The sequence below is a fragment of the Acomys russatus genome, chromosome 1 (assembly GCF_903995435.1).
Source record: "Acomys russatus chromosome 1, mAcoRus1.1, whole genome shotgun sequence".
NCBI lineage: Eukaryota > Metazoa > Chordata > Mammalia > Rodentia > Muridae > Acomys > Acomys russatus.
The window spans coordinates 29,376,928-29,397,063 of record NC_067137.1 but is presented as its reverse complement, the minus strand read 5'-3'; the positions used below and the strand labels follow the sequence as shown (position 1 = coordinate 29,397,063).

The 20,136-nt window shown below is 40.3% G+C and overlaps 1 protein-coding gene across 1 annotated transcript in view; it reads right to left on the bottom strand.

Annotated features, from left to right (window-relative positions):
- Wdr35 (WD repeat domain 35) overlaps nt 1–20,136 on the bottom strand; it is a 56,241-nt gene that overhangs the window by 17,008 nt on the left and 19,097 nt on the right. Inside the window, 7 exon segments of the mRNA XM_051143400.1 lie at nt 4,236–4,446; nt 4,931–5,040; nt 6,479–6,532; nt 7,506–7,575; nt 9,149–9,293; nt 17,534–17,594; nt 17,955–17,987. Coding sequence (XP_050999357.1) covers nt 4,236–4,446; nt 4,931–5,040; nt 6,479–6,532; nt 7,506–7,575; nt 9,149–9,293; nt 17,534–17,594; nt 17,955–17,987 — 684 coding nt within the window.

Sequence of the window (20,136 nt, the reverse complement as noted above, 5' to 3'; positions counted from 1 at the left end):
TTGAATAATTTAATACTATCATATAAACCAAATATACTTGTATAAACACATTTATCACTAGAAATAATTTTTATTTTAATTTGATGCCACAACAAAGCAAAATGATTAAAAGATGAAGTCACAAAAGATAATCTGTGTATTAAAAAAGTATACCATCACCCTGGAAAAATAAAGTACAAAAATGTAAATAATTATTTTGTAATTCTTCACTGTGGGAAACTTTAGGATGTCAGTTCTCTTTTATGTAACAAGTGATTGCCATGGAGAAAAACATATAATTTGAATTGTAAAATTATTCCTTTAATAAAAGTTCTTTATTTTTTAAGATGAAATTTTTTTTATTAATTAATATACTCAGGTTACAACTCAATTGTTCTCCCATCACTTGCATCCTCCTGTTCCTCCTCCCTCCCATCCCTACCCTGTTCCCCTCCCCTAGGTCCATGACTGAGGGGGTTCTCCTCCCCCACTTTATGGTCATAAGCTATCAAGTCTCATTTGGTAGCCTACCTATTCTTTCTTTGAGTGCCACCAGGTCTCCCCACCAAGGGGAAGAATAAAAGTTCTTTAAATGAAGGGGAAAGCACAGAGAAGAGGAGAAGGAGAGAGCTGAAGGACGCGCAGGAGCAAGTTTTCAAAATAGTTGATAAATGTTGGCCTACAAGGGAAGTGCAAGAAGTTGGGAGTCATTCATCTTCCTAAACACTTGAATTACGCTTGAATTATGCTCTGGTTTCCTTTCAGTTGCTGTTAAAAAAAAAAAAAAAACACTGGGTCCAAAAGCAACTGAGGGAAGGAAGCTCACACTCCCAAATCACAGTCCACCAGTGAGGGAAGTCAGAGCAGGGACCCAACAGCAGCTGGAAACCAGGGAAGCCATGGAGGAAGGCTGCTTGCCGGCTCCCTCACAGGCTTGTGCTTGGCCAGTGGTCCATTTATTTATTTATCCACTTTACATCCTTACTGCAGTGCCCCCTTTCCTCCCAGTCCCCCTGAATCAACTATCCAGGGAATGGTGCCAGCAAAAGTGGGCTGGTCCACCTACATCGATGAACCACCATGACAATCCCCCACAGATATGGTCAGAGGAGAATCTGATCTGGACAGTCCCTCAATTGAGACTCTCATCCTGGATAATGCTAGGCTCTGTCAAGTTGACAGTTAGAATTAAGCCAAATTACATCAACCAAGGTCGTTTTCCAAAACAGAGTAGCAATCCATCCATACCTCAACTGAATACAGTGTGTCAAACTAATGAGCTACAAAGCAGAGTACACTCACATAAGCAGTATGCAAGGTGCATCTTTTTATCAAAAACACCATTAAAGCTTTGTACACTACACTGTATGGAGAAACCCTGGGGCCTTCACTCAGCACAGTCAGAGGCCTCACAGCATGTGTGCACAGCAGGCTTCCTGAAGTGTCCCGACTTAGCTAGTCAGCCTTTGCACACAGTGGCACACTGAGGCTTGATTAACTAGACTGAGAGGCTATCTTATCCAATTTTACCTTCACCTCACAAATTAGACAAGAGGCTTAAGAGGCTCTTAAAAGAACCTGCCGGCTCGAGGATCACTGAGAACACAAGCAACAAGGCAGAGCCGACTCCTCTCTCCCTCGCTCACATGAAAACAGTGATCTCTTAGCTAACCTCACACGGAAAAATATATCCAGCTACTAAGTGTCAGACCACAGCTCATCTCCTGAGTGCTAATGTGGACAGCCACGTTCTGAAGAAACATTATCCTGTAGCTCTGTGTTCCAGCATCTTCTGACAGTCTATAAACAGCTGGAGCAAGCAAGAAACACAGAGGCCTGTGTCCCTGGGAAAACGGAGAACAGACAACACAGTGGATGAAGACTTCTTGACAGTGCTGAGGTCATTTTAAAAACTGATCTAGCTCTAAATTTAATAGAAATCGGGTTATATGCCAAGCCAGAAAACAAACTCAAATAAAGAAAATAATGATTTTTTAAAAACAAAAGCTAGTCTGTTAGAACTACTTAATACTCTCCTCCAGACAAAGGCTAAAAGGTTTTACTTGGTGCTAGACTGACCACACACTGGACACACTGTGCAAGCATAATAAACACCCACTCTCTGGGAATATGAATCCTGGGTTACAAGAAGTATGGCCAAGGATAGAAAAAGGATGCTCTAGCATTCAGAAAGCCTTCTTCCATCTTCAAAGTTATCCTGTGCACACCTGTCACATTTCCACACTTGTTTTGTGGAGAAGACCAAACTTCCCTTGACTTCTTGCAAAAAGCCATGCAAAGGCAACAGTCCAGGATGTCTTTTCTTTGAACCATTTCTCAAGGTCTAAGAATTACAAAGACCATGAGGCTCCTTAACAGAGCCTTTAAGAGCAACTAACATTATTTCATGCCCCAGAAGAGCTCAAAATAAAAAAATGCACAAACAGCTTGGTATCTTAAAAGAGCAACAGCTCACCACTAAACAAATAGCTACAGAAAACCTTTGACAGCTCGAGGCCCTGCATATACAATGTCTTCCCAAGAACAAATAAATAGAAACTGAGAGCAAGACATTAACTCATCTCTTGCTATCTACACTGGTAAAGTACAATGGAAAATTCTATACTGAAAATCATTAGTATTCCAAAATTTTTTAAAATATTATATTTTTAATTAAGCTATAGATGAATTTATTTTGTACAACCTAAGCACAGGGTTAAGAGTTGGTCCAGAGTAGATATAGTGACAGGAGAACCCAGAACATAAAAGGCAGGTGCTGTGATTCTCTCTTAGAGAAGCCTGCAGCTCCTTGAGATATCTTTCCTTTTGAGTACAACTCTTGCTCTCTTAACTCTCATGCTTAAATTCTGTATTGAAAATGTTTTAATAAAAAAGTCCACTTGCATCCTAGAAACCTATAAGAACAACATCATGATGGGTGGATCTGGGCCCAGGGGGTCTGCTGCTCAAACCATTGCACTAACCAAGGACAATGCATGCAGTAAACATGGAACCCCTACTCTGATCTAGCCAATGGACAGGACATTCTCCACAGTTGAGTGGAAAGTGGGGACTGACTCTGACATGAACTCTGGTGCCCCATTAGTGGCCACTTCCCCTTGGTGGGGAGGCCTGGTGGCACTCCAAGAAAAAATACACAGGCTACCAAGATGAGACTTGATAGCCTATGACCATATAGTGGGGGAGTAGGTCCCCCTTGGCCATAGACCTAGGGGAGGGGAATGGGGTGAAAGAGGGAGGGAGGGAAAGAGGAACCGGAGGATACAAGTTATGGAATAACAATTGAGATGGAATCTGTATAAATTAATTAAAATTTAAAAAATTAAAAACCCACTTGTCGGGCATGGTGGTGGCCAGGTGGTGGCCGCCTTTAATCCCAGCACTTGGGAGGCAGAGGCAGGCGTATCCTGTGAGTTCGAGGCCAGCCTAGTCTACAAAGTGAGTCTAGGACAGCCAAGGCTACACAGAGAATCCCTGTCTCGAAAAACCAAACAAACAAAACAAAACAACCCACTCTTTCAAAAACATCAGCTGGTGTGAGCTATAAAGAGAAAAGACCTGAAAATTAATGAGAGAACTTAAAGGACAGAAGGAAAAAGTAGTCACAGCGCACATGAGGGTCCCTGGGTACAGAAAGGGTGTGGGTTACTGAGTGGCCTGGTGGAATATAAGAAACACTGAGGTGAGCATAAGCTAGATACACAAGCACAGGAGAATAGAGAGACAAGGCAATCACAGACCTATAGCAAATACACCTGGCAATTTTCTTTACTTTTCTTTAGATTTCGATAAGAGAAAGAGAAAATAAAGACTATTCCTTGAGTGGTCATGATTCCATGCTGGTAGGCTCAGTTTTGGTTTCAGATAGCATCTCACTACATGGTCCAAGTTGGCCTGGAGCTTCCTAGATACCCATGCTGGTCTCTGACAGTCTCTCTCAGCCATATATATTTACTGGGATTGCAAGCATATGCCTCCCTGCCCAGCTATAAGTCCATCTTTTAAAAGAATAGATAAGTACCTAGGATATATCTTTTAGAGAATGCAAAGATACTCTAAAGGTATTATCCCACTTTGAACCAAATATTTTTAAACACCACAGAAATACTTAAATTCATTTTCACAAAGGTATGCAGTAAATACCAATAAGTTTCTCAAAGAAACAAAGGAGGAGTATCCAGGTTCTGAATCTGGCGCATGACTTTATAGACTGTTAGCATCATTCCTTGTTTTACCTCAGGATCCAAGTTTCTGAAGACATACATTCTCGTCTTCTCCATCATTGCAAACAAATCAGGATTATCCTTGGCCCACTTCATATCCCAGACATCTTTGCGCTCCAGTTTCAACAACTCGCCAACTACTTGCTGCCCCGTACTGTCTGTCACCCGCGTGTCCAAGTCAAAGAAAGTCAGGACTCCCGCGATGTCAATGATAGCAAGACGACTAGAAGCCATGTAATTAGAGGAAGGGAAAAATTGTAAGGTATTATCAGTGGTCATAAAGTCAAATTGCCTACAACTGCTCTTCAAGGCCCCTTTATCAGAAACCTGGGCTATGGTGGAAATTACTTTAAAACGTTTTAAACAAATTTAACAGAAAATAAAAACTATTCTTTACCTTGCTACCTTATAAGAAAAACATACCCAAAACCTCGTATCAAAATACAAAATAGTTAATGTTAAGCTTCAAAAGTAAAAAACATACCAGGATTTCCATGTAAAGAAAGTACAGTTAAATGAATAAATTAATAAAATAAAAAAAATTTTAAAGTACAGTTAAAAGAGGGAAAGGAAAGAAAGAAAGAAAGAAATTAAGAAGTAAACTATATTCAACAAGTGTGTATTATACATATAATTAAACATTTATTGCACAAGTGCAACCATGCCAGCATAAGCCTAACTCCCCCAAGGAGAAGTCTCAGGCTTACCTAGAGTTGCAGTTCAAAGATAACTGGCAGGCTCGGCAATCCAGCGAATACTTTTGAATCAAAGCAACATTAGGAAAGCTGTACCTCTGGATGACGCCAGATTCACGCCCCTATGGAAATGGCCTTTGGTTACATTTTACCATAAGACCATTAAGCTGCAAATACAGGTCTCTCTATATGTCCATGTTTTTAAAACCAAAGTGATACTGTACTAGACAGTGCCCAATTCTGCTACAGAACCATGTTGCTAAGTATATGTTTATTTCCTAACTTACAGCTTTTAACAGCACCTGTAGGTGGTCTAATTTTTCCTCACAGAATATTCAAAAACAAAGCCAGACCCCTAGATCTTTGATAATACAGACTCATATCTGAGAGAAAGAAACATCTAAGGCTGCTTATAATTGTTTAGGTTAATATTCAGAGTAGACTAAAAGCTAACAAAATTCTGATTCAATTACATTCCACATAGAGGAAATGAAGGTCATGGTGTGAAACAGCCGTTTTGAAAGCCTAGCCCTCCATCCTACAGCCTTCATCATATAGCATTGGCTTGTGGCTAGAGGAAAGATCACCTAAAACCTCCAATACCAGTTATTACTTAAAAACTGACACAGGATATACATTTCCTGGACAAGCAAGACAGTGTACAGATTGGCAGCAAATGCAGCAGAGGGGCGGGAGTTGTAATGGGTCCCAAACTCATCTGCACATGAGGCCACGTGGGGCAATGGGCAAGAGAGGGAGGTCTGCGTAGCTCATCTTTACCTCCCCTTTTAAGCCAGAGAGCAAGGTTTCTTCAGCATGATGCATAAGGAAGGCCTATCAGAGTGGGGGGACCATAGAATTCAAGGCTTTTAGGAGTGTTTCTCCACAGAATGAGTTGACTGTGAGAGAACTGAACAGGAAACAGGTAAGCTCTACAGACGTGACTCAAATCACTGCTGTGTCAGTTACTTCTGAAGTTAATGTCTTCAAATATCAGAGCTCAATTAAAATTATACCATTGCTTATGTTTCAAATTATAGCAAAATATTGGCAGGAACTCTTCCTCCTTACTAGATGGAAAATACACCACTTCATTCTAAGTTGTATGAAGGTAGTTCAGCCAGAGCCAGGATACAATCCTGGGCTACATCCAGGAAGAAAATCCTCTAAGTCCAGTGCTTTCCACACAGTCTCTGTAGCTACCAGCTCTGTAGGGCTTTCAACACAGGGTCAACTCCACATATGTGTTCCCATCTCAGCTGACCATGACCCTACTGCTTTCCACACAGTCTCTGTAGCTACCAGCTCTGTAGGGCTTTCAACACAGGGTCAACTCCACATATGTGTTCCCTTCTCAGCTGACCATGACCCTACTGATTTTACAAATAGTTCATATTTTTGCAAATGTAATGGTATGTGCAAAAGCTATAAATGTTCTCATTTCTTCTATCAGACTTTGGAAGAGTTAGGACATTCACAAGATGGTAACCTAAATCCAAAAACCCTAGTTCTATAATTCAAACAATTATTACTCACAAAATGAGTTTTATTTCAGCTTACCACAATCAATGTCTTATCAGATGCAGCAATGGCACAAATCGGATCCCTTGTACCCTAAAATTAATCATTTTATGTAATATTTGTAGAATGACAAAGGAGGTACAAGCTAGTATGCAATTATTAAAACATATAATAATACATTTGTTAACATAACAATGTTATTTACTAAGTACCTACTATGTGTCCATCACTGAAGTAAATACTAAAGATACTCCTATGAAATCTTGATCCTCAAGGAATTATGTAAAAATCAACTTCCAAAGACTATGAACCAAACATCTAATTTAGATAGTCTGTTAAAAGAGATACAAGTGGCTTATAAAAAAAGCACATAGGGAGAAGCATCCAGCTTACACTAGATGGGAAAAAAAAGCCTAAGCTTAACTCTTAAAGGTAAGCTGAGATCAGAGAGGCCAGCATATGCCACCAAACATGTAAACAGGAGAGCCCTGCAACCATCTGGATGGATCTAAATAAATGACATTGTGCCTAGCGAGAAAAGCCAGTCTCCATAGGTTAATATATACATATAGTTATAGCTTTATTTATTTATATATTAACTACAAATCAGACAGAAGTCAGACTAGTCTATCTGGAGAACTGCCAGTGACCACCAGTTCCCTAGGCTGGGGAACTCATGAGAAAATGAAAGAGCGTGGAGAGAGTTCCTTTATAGTGATAAGATTGTGTAATAATAGTTCACAACATCTACAGTCAACACAACTAACAGAAGTGTGTGACCCAAGACAGCTATAAGTGCAGCCCAACACAAAGGCATCAACTTAGTTGAGACATTACAAATGAGTTTTGGGCTGCGAAGAAGGCTTATTGGGAAAAGTGCTGCTGCACAAGCAGTGAGACCTGAGTTTGGGGTGGTAGCAACCATGCACAGAGCAGGTGTGACAGTTTAAGGAACTGTGCAAACAATGTTCTATTTACCAGAAACAAAGTCTTGTTCAAGTCTCTAATAAAATTACAATGTTTCCTTATCTCTGTAGATACTGTAATACTGACAAAAATCACCTACTTGAATTGCTTTACTATAATCAAACACCCCATCCACAGATCCGGAAGGAACATCATCAACATGATAAATTCTGTTTGGAAAAATCAGAATTTTGAAGAAAGTGAGAACTATATTATTACATAATCTCTACAATTAAAGATTGAATGACAACAATGAACATTATTGTTTCATAGAAAAACCCTGATTTCTTGTTTTGTTTGTTTTTGTTTTTCAAGACAGGTTTTCTTTGTGTAGCCTTGGCTATCCTGGACTAGTTTGTAGACTAGGCTAGCCTCAAACTCACAAATATCCACCTGCCTCTGCCTCCTGAATGCTGGGATTTCAGGTGTGTCCCACTGCACCAAGAGATGGATCAGAGGTCAAGAGCACTGGCTGCTCTTCCAGAGGTCCTGAGTTCAATTCCCAGCAACCACATGGTGCCTCACAACCATCTATAATGAGACCTGGTGCCCTCTTCTGGTGGGCAGGCACACACGCAGGCAGAACATTGTATACATAATAATAAAACCCTCATTTTTTAAATAACTCTTAATATAGCTGAATCTCATAAAAGCAGAAATTATCTACCAAATATTTACAATTATATAAGTGATCTGCTCAGCAAAGTCATGCCCCATTGTGAACAGCCAAATCATGCATTCCCAGCAAAGTGCATTCAGCTGTGAGATAGGCTGCCTGCCTGTTGGCTAGGAGTGACTATTAACTCATTTGCTTGCCTGCTTATAAAAAGAAGTATTTCTATGTAACCTGGGTAGACCTTAAACTCACAACCCTCCTGGCTCATCCCCCTGTCTGCTGCAATTTCAGGCTTATGAAGGAATAATGTCATGCATCTTTCTGTTGTCAACTAAACTCATTTACATATCTTCATGGTGAAGCTTACTACAGGATCCAGGCTCCTCATGGCCCTACATGGCAGAGCCTTCTTCACCCTCACTTACCAGAAACCATTCCAATTCAGACTGCCTGGAATCCCCGGGCCAGGATTCGCATGCCCAGTTACCCCACCTACCGTCCTCTTCTACACCTGTGTCTAAGGACATGCAGCTTCCCTGGTGATTGGTGCTAGGTTTGCATCCTAGAAAGACCCTTAGACACTAGTTTCTTAGTGGAATAACTGTAATGGCAGTGTAACAGTGTAATATGTGAGGTGGGCCACATAGCCATTTCCAAACCAAAATATCCCCCACATATTTCCAGCCTTTATTAGAAAGAGTGTTTTGTTTTGTTTACACTATTCCAACTCTTTTGGTTTGTTTGTTTGTTTGTTTGTTTGTTTGTTTTTTGAGACAGAGTGTCTCTGTGTAGCCATGACTGCTCTGGAACTCACTCTGTAGACCTGGCTGGTCTCAAACTCACTGAGATCTGCCTGCCTCTGCCTCCCAAGTGCTGGGACTAAAGGTGTGCGCAACCATCGCCACCACCATCTCCTAACCCTCCCTCGCACCCTACACCCCTACTTCCCACCCCAGCTCCAACTTTCTTTTACTTTGGTAAATTTAAACAGATTTAAAAGATATTCAAATTAATTAAAAGTGTTTCTATTAATCAAGGCAATATATATTTCCCCAAAATGGCAATGGATAATTAGCTGTGTCTTGCTTCAATGTGATATGGCTGAGTTAGTAAAAATAGAGATATACCTTTCTCTCCCTTCTTTTCGAGACCGTGTGATCTGATTGATTTCCAGCGCTGTGAGCTTCTTTGCCACACGATATTGCCAGGTATAAAACGCTTCTTTTGAAGCCGCTATCACATGGGTTTTGGTCATTGCAACAAATAATGGTACTATGAAAAGAAACATTGAGACAAGTAATCTATGGTTACACAGAACACACTTCAAAGCAGTTCAGCATCGCTGAGTCCAACTCCTTATTTCAGAAATAATAAACCCAGTCTTGAAATATACAGTCTCTCAAATCACAGAAGACTCCATAGTTATTCGGATCATACAAAAATATTAAATAAAATGGATGTGTGCTCTAAATGGATCAGAGCTAAAACCTCACAACTTCTTACAGAATACTTAGCAGTATGAGCTGTTGCTGTGGATCAGTTGAAGAACACTTGCTCAGCATGTGAGAAGCCACAGAGTCAAACCTCAGTATCACAAAGGGAAAAAGAGGAGCAACGTTGTTAATTATTTTTAAAATCTCATGTGCACTGGTGTTTTTCCTGCATGTATGTCTGTGTGAGGGGGTTGGATCCTCTGAAGTTACAGTCACATGGGTGCTGGGAATTGAACCTAGGTCCTCTGGAAGAGCGGCCAGTGCTCTTAACCACTGAGCCATCTCTCCAGCCCTATGAGTAAATGTTTGTGAGGCAGGGTTAGGCGACAGTTGTGTCTTAGACATGACACCCAGAATATGTAGCAAAAATTAAGCTATTAGACAGCAAAAAAAATTTAAATGGATATGTTTCACATGATATCAATAAAATTAAATGAGAGAAAACATTTATACATCATATATTAATGGTTATAAACATATATATATAATTATCCAAAAATTTACTAAAAGAAAAACTAAAAACTGCAAAAAACATAAGTAAACACTTCTCCAATAAGATACACAAATCACCATTAAAAGATGACCAACATCATTAACCACCAAAAACTAAAAATCAAAACTACAATTAGCATATCACATGATTCTCACTAGGGTAATTAAAATTTTAGAAATTATGACAACAAGAACTGATAAGAGTATAGAGAAAAAACAAAAATGTAAAATAGCTGAAAAAAAACATTTCTTAAGTTTCTCAAAATGTTGATTATAAATACACATTACCTAGCAATTCTACTCCTAGGTATATGCCCAAAAGAAACTCAAAGACAAACACATACAAACTTACACTCGAATATTCAAAACAGTGTGCTTCATAATAGCCAACATGTAGAATCAAAGGTTCACCAATTAATTAAACCCCAATCTCTTTATCCCCTCTCCTCACCATCAATCACAGCTTGGTTTAAACATTTGTTCTTTTTCTTGATCTCATTTGTCTTGTACTTCTAATTCACTTAGGAAAATAAAATCTCCTGAGCTCCATGCTTCTAGGCATATACTTGTTTTCATTTGCTCCATTCCCTAAGGAGCATCTAACTGAATGGCTATAGTGTGAAGTAGAGAGTCTCATCAACTCCAACTGGGCATTAAAACATGGGAAATAGAAGGATCCAGAAGGTCCTAGAAACCTACAAGAAGAACATCATGACAAGCAGATCTGGGTCCAGGGGTTCTACTCAAACTATTGCACTAACCAAGGACAATGCATGCAGTAAACATCGAACCCCTACTCTGATCTAGCCAATGGACAGGACATTCTCCACAGTTGAGTGGAAAGTGGGGACTGACTTTCACACGAACTCTGGTGCCCCATATTTGACCACTTCCCCTTGGTGAGGAGGCCTGGTGGCACTCAGAGAAAGGATAAGCAGCCTACCAAGATGAGACTTGAGAGGCTGTGACCATATAATAGGGGAGGAGGTCCCCCTCAGTCACAAACATAGGGGAGGGGAATAGGGTGAAAGCGGGAGGGAGGGAGGAACAGGAGGATACAAGTAAGGGGATAACAATTGAGATGTAATCTGAATAAATTAATAAAAAATAATATCCAAAAAATATTATATATATATATATGAAAGAAAAGTAGCCCTCCATAAAGGGCATTACTTTTTGTTTTCTGAGCTCATGAATAACCAGAGTGTAAACCCTTTCTATTTATAATGTAAAGCAACAAGGACAATGTTCATAGGAGCAGTGGCTGATGGAGGTTCTGCCACAGTCCTAACCAGGGGCGGTTTTGGCAGCAGGACACATAGAAACTGACCTGGCAGTGTGGTTAACTGAGTAGATTGACAGCTTGAGAACTCAAATTCAAGGACTTTTATACACTAAGTATTTCTATATAGTTGAGACAGATTTTTTTTTTTTTTTAATTCTGGCTTTCAAGGCTTTTCTATTCAATACAAAACATATACTATTAATGACCTCTAGAGGGAGCAAAAAGCCTTCAACTGCCTTACACAAAACCTATCGTGACAAATGTGGATGCTAAAGCCAGCCTGGCTATGTTCTCAGTGACATTTTTACTAAATTCTAAAAAATATTTAGTGAATTCACCATGAATATTTCAATTCTGGTAATTATGCTCTTACTGCTTTGAGGTTCATAAACTGTTACTGCTTCTTGGTAAAATATAAATTTTCCCAAGCATATAAAAGCATTTTTCTCAACCAATGTTTAATTATAATTATAAGTTACAGTCATGTTCTTTATTTTTTTTCCATACCATTTATTCTGATCACACTTCATCTGTCCCTGTTCTTTATTCTTTCCTTCTTTCCTTTGTTGTTGTTGGGGTTTTTTTGGTTGTTGTTGCTTTTTGTTGTTGTTTGTTTGTGTTGTTGTTGTTGTTTGGTTTGGGTTTTTCTTAAGACAGGGTGTCTCTGTGTACACCAGGCTAGCCTCGAACTCACAGAGATCCACCTGCCTCTGCCTCTGCCCCTCTGCCCCTCTGCCGCCCTGCCCCTGCTTCTGCCTCCATGAGTGCTAGGAATAAAGGCATGTGTCACCAAAACCCAGCTATGTTCTCTATTCTTGACACTTCATAAATATGAGAATTTATTGCTATCCTGATTACCAAATTTAAAATGTTACTGGTTCAAAAGACAAGTAGGGCTTCTTTGATTCAAAACCCTTCATAACTATGATTATATACATAACTATATGATTATAAATTATTTTCTCTCTCTGAGCCTTAGTTTATTTGTCAATTGAAGACAACAATATCAGCCCTATAGAGCTGTTTAAGGATTAAGAGAGAAAATAAAGCATAATACAGTGCCTAGAATAGAGAAAATGCTTCATAATTTTAAACACATGTCAGGCACTCTTCTTAAACAATAAGGATGACATTTTTATCATTATTTAGCAGATAAAGAAACCTGGGTATAAAACAGTTATAACTTGATTGTGTTATACACCTAGAAAGTGGACAGGTGGCACATAAACCCAGGTACTCTACCATTCTTGAATCTGTGCTTTGAATCGCTGAAGCAGAATGCACCTCCATAAACAGTAAAACCCATTAGGCATGGTAGCTATCATTGTTTTTATTTTTATTTTCTACATGAATTTGTATACTGTAACCAAGCACTCTAGTCATTACTCAGAATAAATGTAAATATATCAGAAACATATTTTCAATTAATATAGTAGTACTCTCAGTAAATTCACATGGGAACATAATGTCATCTGTACAAATTCTGATAGATTTTTATTAAAAGATTCATTAAAGCCCAACTAAACTTATAAGAAAACAAAGGTGAGGTTGCTCATCACAATTTGATAGCAGTACTCTATTACTGAAGGCATCTCACAGTTTGGCTACAGGACTTGGAAGACGTCAATTGCTAATGTTCAAGGCTCGAAGGTACTGTATAGGCTGCTGAGGGAAAACCAGCAGCAGTCTCACCCAGCTAGCTGTGAGCCCAGTGAACTGCAGGAACGACTGGCATGGCAAGGTATGCCCATGATGTAATAATGACACAAATGTTATGAGGGTAATAAACTGCTCCCTGATTAGATTTAATGCCTGGTCCACAGGAGGAAACACATGCCTGGCACTGAAAATCTGGTTAGGGAGTTTACAAGCCTAGGGGAAGACTTAATGCTATTACCTGCTAAATGGACCTAACATCAAATTGCCCTCTAAATCCATACCTATAGCGTGCTTATCTTCATATTCATAGGCCACAACAGTTTGCAGTCTTCATCAGAGAAGTTTGTTAGTGGACAGAAATTCACAACTGCTCAAAGAACAGACAGTAAGTGTCCATGGAGTGCTCAGCCACAAGTGGGACATCAATATCATCCCAGACCCAAGGCTTGGGGCCCATTTTGGGGAGCTCAGGCAGAAAGACTGTAGGAGACAGAGGTCAAAAGAGGACCAAAGTAAAACAGTGTCTTCTGGATGTGACAGGACCACCGCACTTAGGAGCACACAGCAGCACTGGTTTCCTGCACAAAGCCTGTGCAAGATCAAACCAATCAACACTCCACCGTGGAGGGGCTCAGCAGCCTACGGCCCTAAGTGAGGAGCTATTGGCAGTTGATGGCTTCTGTAGGAAGGAGAGTCAGTTGTCTTAAGGAACTACGTTAGAGTGGACAGCTTCACACCGATGAGTATCTGGACAGAACAAGTTGGACTTAGTGGGTTATTAAAAACAAAACAAAACAAACAAGAGGGTATAAAGTTGGGAGGAAGTGAGCGCTAGGAGGAATACCTAGGAGTCATTAGGGCAAGGTGGGAGGCTAAATATGATCAAAATACACTGTATGAAATTCCCAAAGAGTAATTAAAATATTGCATTAAACAGAAAATAAAGAAAACTTTGTTAAAAATTTATTTCTTTTTATTTTATGTGTATGAGTGCTTGCCTACATGTATGTCTGTGTACCACGTTACATGTCTGGTGGCCCTGGAGGTCAAAAGAGGGCATCAGATCTCCTGGAACTGGAATTACGGATGGTTATGAGCTGCCATGTGGGTGATGGAATTAAACCCACGTCCTGTAGAAGAGCATCCAGTGTTCTTAAATGTTGAGCCATCTCTCCAGCCCCAAAGATCAATTTTTAAGAGATAGAATTTGGGGCAGTGGGGAGAGAACACTATCAAGATTTTTTTAAAAACACTCAACCACTTTTAGATTTAAGGATGAGAACATTTCAAATCATCAATGGCAGAGAGATGGCTGAACAAGCCAAGTGCCTATACAAGCATGGGGAACTGAGTCTGTGTCCCAGAGCACACAGTGACAAAAGGCAGGCAGGCACGCCAGCCACCTGTAGTCCCAACATTCAGGAGGCAGAGACGGGAAGCCTGGAGCAAGCTGCTAACTAGACTAGTTATGGCAAACTCCGAGCTCCGCAAGAGGCTCTTCCTCAATAAATAAACAGAGCAAGATCAAGGAAAACCACAAGCTTCAACTTCAGACCTCAACACGCATATACCACGTATGTGTGCCAACATGTGATCACGCAAATACACAGGCACACATACAACACCCACAGACACATGCAACACATTTCAAAATATGTAGAAAGATGACTGAAGGGAAATTTTTTTTTTAAATTACACTTCCCTCAAATGAGCCTTAGCACTAATAGGCAGTCATTATTAGCCAAGCCAAGATGTAAAATAATTTAAAACAATTTAGGAATTCACATATAAGAAAAACCTGCTTGTAATATTTTAATGCTAAGGGCTGGATAAATTCCTGCATCTGTAATTGTTCCCCCACTTCACCACTTATTCATTTCTTAGCACTTTAAAGAGCTGGTAAACTGAAATGTTTGCATCAAATTAACTTTCTCTGGAATACATGAAAAGCATCATTAGAAACCTGCCCAAACGCCTGCTGCCCAGGCAGGCTGGTCCCCACCTCACACCATCTGCTCTCCTTCAAATGCCACCTGAAGAAATACTTTACAGGTATTCCCTTTGTTTTGGTTTTGGTTTTGCTTTTATTTTGAGACAGGGTTTCTCTATGTATCCCTAGCTGTCCTGGAACTCACTCTGTAGACCAGGCTGCTCTCAACTCTCAGAGATCCACCTGCCTCTGCCTCCTGAGTGCTGGGACTAAAGGTGTGCAACACCACACCTGGCACTTATAGGTATTTCTTATAAGACATCCATACACACCAACATCCATTTATCCAAGTCACCAGCTCAATACCTGGCTCACGGCACAGACAGAAGCAGTAAACTGTTGCTCAACTGATTAAGTAGGACTTATTTATTAATACATCCCCATAAGAAAAGTCATAATCCCTTTATTTTCCTCAGGTACTGTTATAGTTTCTGAAATCATATATTTTTGGTGGTTTGCTAAATAATCACTTGCAGTTTACATGACACAAACACTGTCCATGCACTCAAGAAACATTTGTCAGAGAGCCAAGCACATGGTTAGGGATTGGGAATATGAAAATTACCTAGGCATAGGTCTTTAAGATGTGAGGAAGTCAGACAATCACAATCAGAAAAGCAGGACAGGATGCGAAGTACTTTGGAAGAAGCATACAAAGGTGGTTGTGGAGCTGGTGAGATGACCCAGCAGTTAACAACAGTGGCTGCAGCCAGATGTGGTGGCGCACACCTTTAATCCCAGCACTCAGGGAGGCAGAGGCAGGAGGATCTCTGTGAGTTGAGGGACAGCCTGGTCTACAAAGCAAGTCCAGGATAGCCAAGACTGTTATACAGAGAAATCCTGTCTCAAAAAAACAGAACAAAAAAAGAACAGTGGCTGCTCCTCCAGATGTCCTGAGTTCAATTCCCAGCAACCACATAGTGGCTCACGACCATCTATAAAGGAATTAGATGCCCTCTTCTGGCATGTAGGTGTACATGCAGACAGAGCACACCTCCTACATTTTTTTTTCAATTACTTTTTTTTATTCACTTTACATCCAGGTCATAGCCCCATCCCTCCTCTCTTCCCAGAATCATCCTCCCTCCTTTTTCGCCCACCCCTCTCCCCTATTCCTCAGAATACGGGAGGCCCACTTCCCACCCACCCTAGCTCATCAAGTTTTATCAGGACTGAGTGTGTCTTCTTCCCCTGTGGCCTGGCAAGGCAGTCCTACCAGAGGGAAGTGATCAAAAACTGCACTCCTACATTTTAAAAGTATATAAATAAATGATTTTTAAGTGAGTACAAGGGCTCCACAGAATAACACCTAAAGAGTGCACTGGCACACGTCATGCTGAGTACAGGAGAATCCTGCCAACCGTACTTAATATAAGGTTTCTGTAGGTTTCTACAGAAACTGTCAAGAAAAAAGATAATGAGCAAAACCAAAATAATACCTCTCCCCAGCCCCACTAACACGATTTAATAAGCAATATCTAATCTGAAAATAAATGACTAGTCTCTCAGAGTCAGAAAAAAATTCAATGGCTTTTCCATATTTTGGACTCAATTATTTTTGTCACCACGTCCAATATATGGCAGTACATTTTACAAGAGAGGCATTAATCTTGGAAGTTGAAATGGCAGAAAACTATTTTAATGGTTTTAATACATGTCTTAGAATAAGACTTAAAACTATGCAGAGAGTTTCTTTCCTATCTATTGGATAGAGGGAAGGGAACAACTAAAGCAACAATGTCCTCAGAAACAAGAATGGGCAATTCTTAAAACTTTCTCATCAGTAGACTGGTTTCATTAGAAAGCTCTGGAAAAAGTAAGCCTACTTTATAAGCAGCTAAAGTGTTTTTATGGGAGAGAAGTATTTGCAAGCAGTTTATTAATAATAAAAGTGGTTTAAGAGCAAAATTCTTTCTATAACTCTGCTTATTGCATACTAATTTTGCATTGCATGCCAATTCCTATACAATTATGTAGACAAATGATGGAAATGCTGCAATTGTGGAATTACTATGAATTTTAGATACAATAGCCTTCCTTACAGGTTACTATATTAATCAGGATGCTTTCGGAGTGAAAGGAAGGACTGAGCGATCTGTCATGAGAACAGGTATCAACAGTACTATTCATGACCAGAAGCTATGGCCATTCTTATTTACAGACTATCACTTAATTAGTACCATTAGCAGAGGTGGGAAGGTGTGTGATCCATGCACACATTTGTGTGTGGGTGTGCACACTCATGTGTGCTCATGCAGAGGCCAAAGAAAGATGCTGGTATCTCGTTCTATCACTACCCACCTTATTTCTTGAGACAGGGCCTTTCACTGAAGCTGAAGCTGGTCCAGCTAGACGATCTGGCCAGTCACTTCCTGGGATCCACACATCCCAATCCTCCCAACGCTGAGGTTACATGCATGTGTGGCCATGCCCAGCTCTTGCGTGGGTGGTTGGGGATTTGAACTCAGCTCCTCTTGCTTTAACAGCAAGCTCTCCTACCCAATGGGTCATGTCTCCAGCCCTTTAGGACTTTTTAATTGGTGTTACAAACAAAACATGATCAGAAAGGAAATGGAAATTAACATTCTCTTACCAAGATCAATGTATTTAGGGTCCAAGGGTGTGCCGATAGAATTGCAAAGAACTAGCACAAACTGCGAACAGATAAAAGAAAAAGAATATCAGCGCTTATGCTGTGAACGATAAAGGGCATATGCATTACACATCAGGCTTTTTTCTCTCAGGTATGACTAACTTGGAAATAATTGATAAAAATGTTCCGTACAAAGAACAGCAGGCAAAAAGAAAGATCATCTACAGCATTGACTATTAAAAATCATGAATTAAAATTAAGGCTCATTTCTCACTGTAACAGAACTCCACAGTTTTAGAAGAAAACAAGTAGACGAGCCTCTTCCATCATTACACCTGTAAATGTGCTGACGCTGTAGCACCATAACTCACTCCCACGTCCACCATCTATGGAGCTTACAGAAGCTAAAGGAATGTGTTACCGTTGCACCAAATGTCTCCATTTCGTTCTCCTCCTTTGAAGCAATATATAAATGGTATGAGAAATTCAGAAAAACGCAATTAATTCAGGGTCAATGACTCATATCCAACAATCATGACTGATATCAGGAAAATCGCAATGAACATTTTACATTACACTGTTCTGAGTTGGAAATTTCATCTGAACTGTTTGTTATTGTATCACATTCTAACAAGACCGTCCCACTTAAAGGTTTGTTACTGTATCACATCCTAACGAGACTGTCCCACTTAAAGGGTTTCCTACCCAGTTAAACAACTTCATATCAATTCTGTGTCATTTATATATTTTTCTACCAATGTCTTAAAACTTGAGTAACTTTATAAACATAAACTAAGAGATACCAGACAAAAAATTACCATCTACTACTTAAAATGGGCTTATCTTGCTTTAGCATAACACAAAAGTGTGCTTTTAACTTTCCTGGTAACAGTCATATCAATTTATAAATTTCCAGAGTCAACTACTCCACAGGAGTTCTTTTTTTTTTAATTGGCCATCTACCCACTTCCTACTCCCTCTAGTGCAGTGTTCTCCACCTTCCCAATGCTGCAGCCCCTTACTACAGTTCCTCATGTTGTGATGACCCAACCATAAAGTTATTTTTGTTGCTAGTCCCTAACTGTAACTTTGCTACTATTATGAATCATACTGTAAAACATCTGATATGCAGCATGTCTGATATGCGATCCCTGTGAAAGGGCTGTTCTACACCCAAGGGGTCCTGACCCATAGGTTGAGAACCACTGCTCTAACGCAGCCTTCTATTATGTCACAACTCTCAACAGTATGCTTTTCATTGGTTGGGTGTTGGTGTTTTGAAACAAGATTTCACCTTGTAACGCATGCTGGCCTTGAACTCTGGCACTCGTCTGTCACAGCTGCCATGGACTCCTAAGCTAGAATTACAGGTAGGAGCCACAGTAAACAGCTTCTAGGTGGTATGTCCCCAGAGGCCCCTCTTGCTTCCTTTCGGTCTAGTGCATTGTTCATCACTTTGTCACTGGGAATAGGAAGTGTTCAGCGCTCTCCACCCACTTCCCCATTTCCCTGCCCCACATGTTTCTGCTTTAAACACAACTTTTTCAGATTTCACGTCAGAATCTGAGATTGGATTCTTGGGGTAGGAGCTCCTGGAGTGTAAAGCCTCAGCGGTCGCACAACTTTGGCCACTCACGGCCTCTCACAGCAATCCCTCCACCACATCGCGACTTCCCACACAGGCATGCATTACTGTCCTTGTTAGCACAGACAGGCTGGGGCTTATGGTTTCGGTTTTTCTCTATGCTCAGCTTTCTGTGTATTTATTACTAACTTGAATCTCCAACTATGCCCCAATTAGGCATCTTTCTCTCAAGGGGTCTGGCATGAAACAATGGAGTGATAAAGTCCACCGAGCTTCCTCTTGGAGCCTGTCCTCTCACTGGAGACCCTGGGTGCGTCCCTCAGTGGTCAGCCGTACACTCTTCACCACCTGAACCTTCTCCGCTTTCTTGGTTTATTCCTCATTTTCGTGCCCTGTCTCCTGAAATAACCCCCTAAGATAGGTAAGTTTGGGGAGGAAAATTTTTGGTGACGTTGCACATTTGAAAAGTCAGTTTTCCATTCTCACATTAGTAATTTGCTACAATGAGAAAGCCAAGCCAGGGGATCATTTTCCCTCAGTTTTGAGGACAAGTCTCCAGACCTCTGCTGTTGACTAGCTGAATGCCATCCTGATGTATCGTCTCAGGGAATCTGCTTTTCTCTTGAAAAGCGGTGGGGTTGGGGTTGTTTTATGGTTTTGTTTTGTTGTGTTGTGTCAGGGTTAATCCCCAGTGTTCTGAAACTCGCAATGACATCTCTTTTTTTTTTTTTTTTTAATTTCAGTGTGTTTATTTTATAACAAATCTTTTTGTTTTGTTTTGTTTTTGAGACAGGGTCTCTCTGTGTAGCCTTGGCTGTCCTAGACTCAATTTGTAGACCAGGCTGGCCTCGAACTCACAGCAATCCACCAGCCTCTGCCACTCCAGTGCTGGGATTAAAGGTGTGTGCCACCACGCCCGGCAACATCTCTTGATGTAGAAACATTTTCAGTCACTGAACTTGGTTTCTTCCCATGGAGGAACTCAAGGGAATTTTGCTTGTGTGGAACTCAAGGGAAT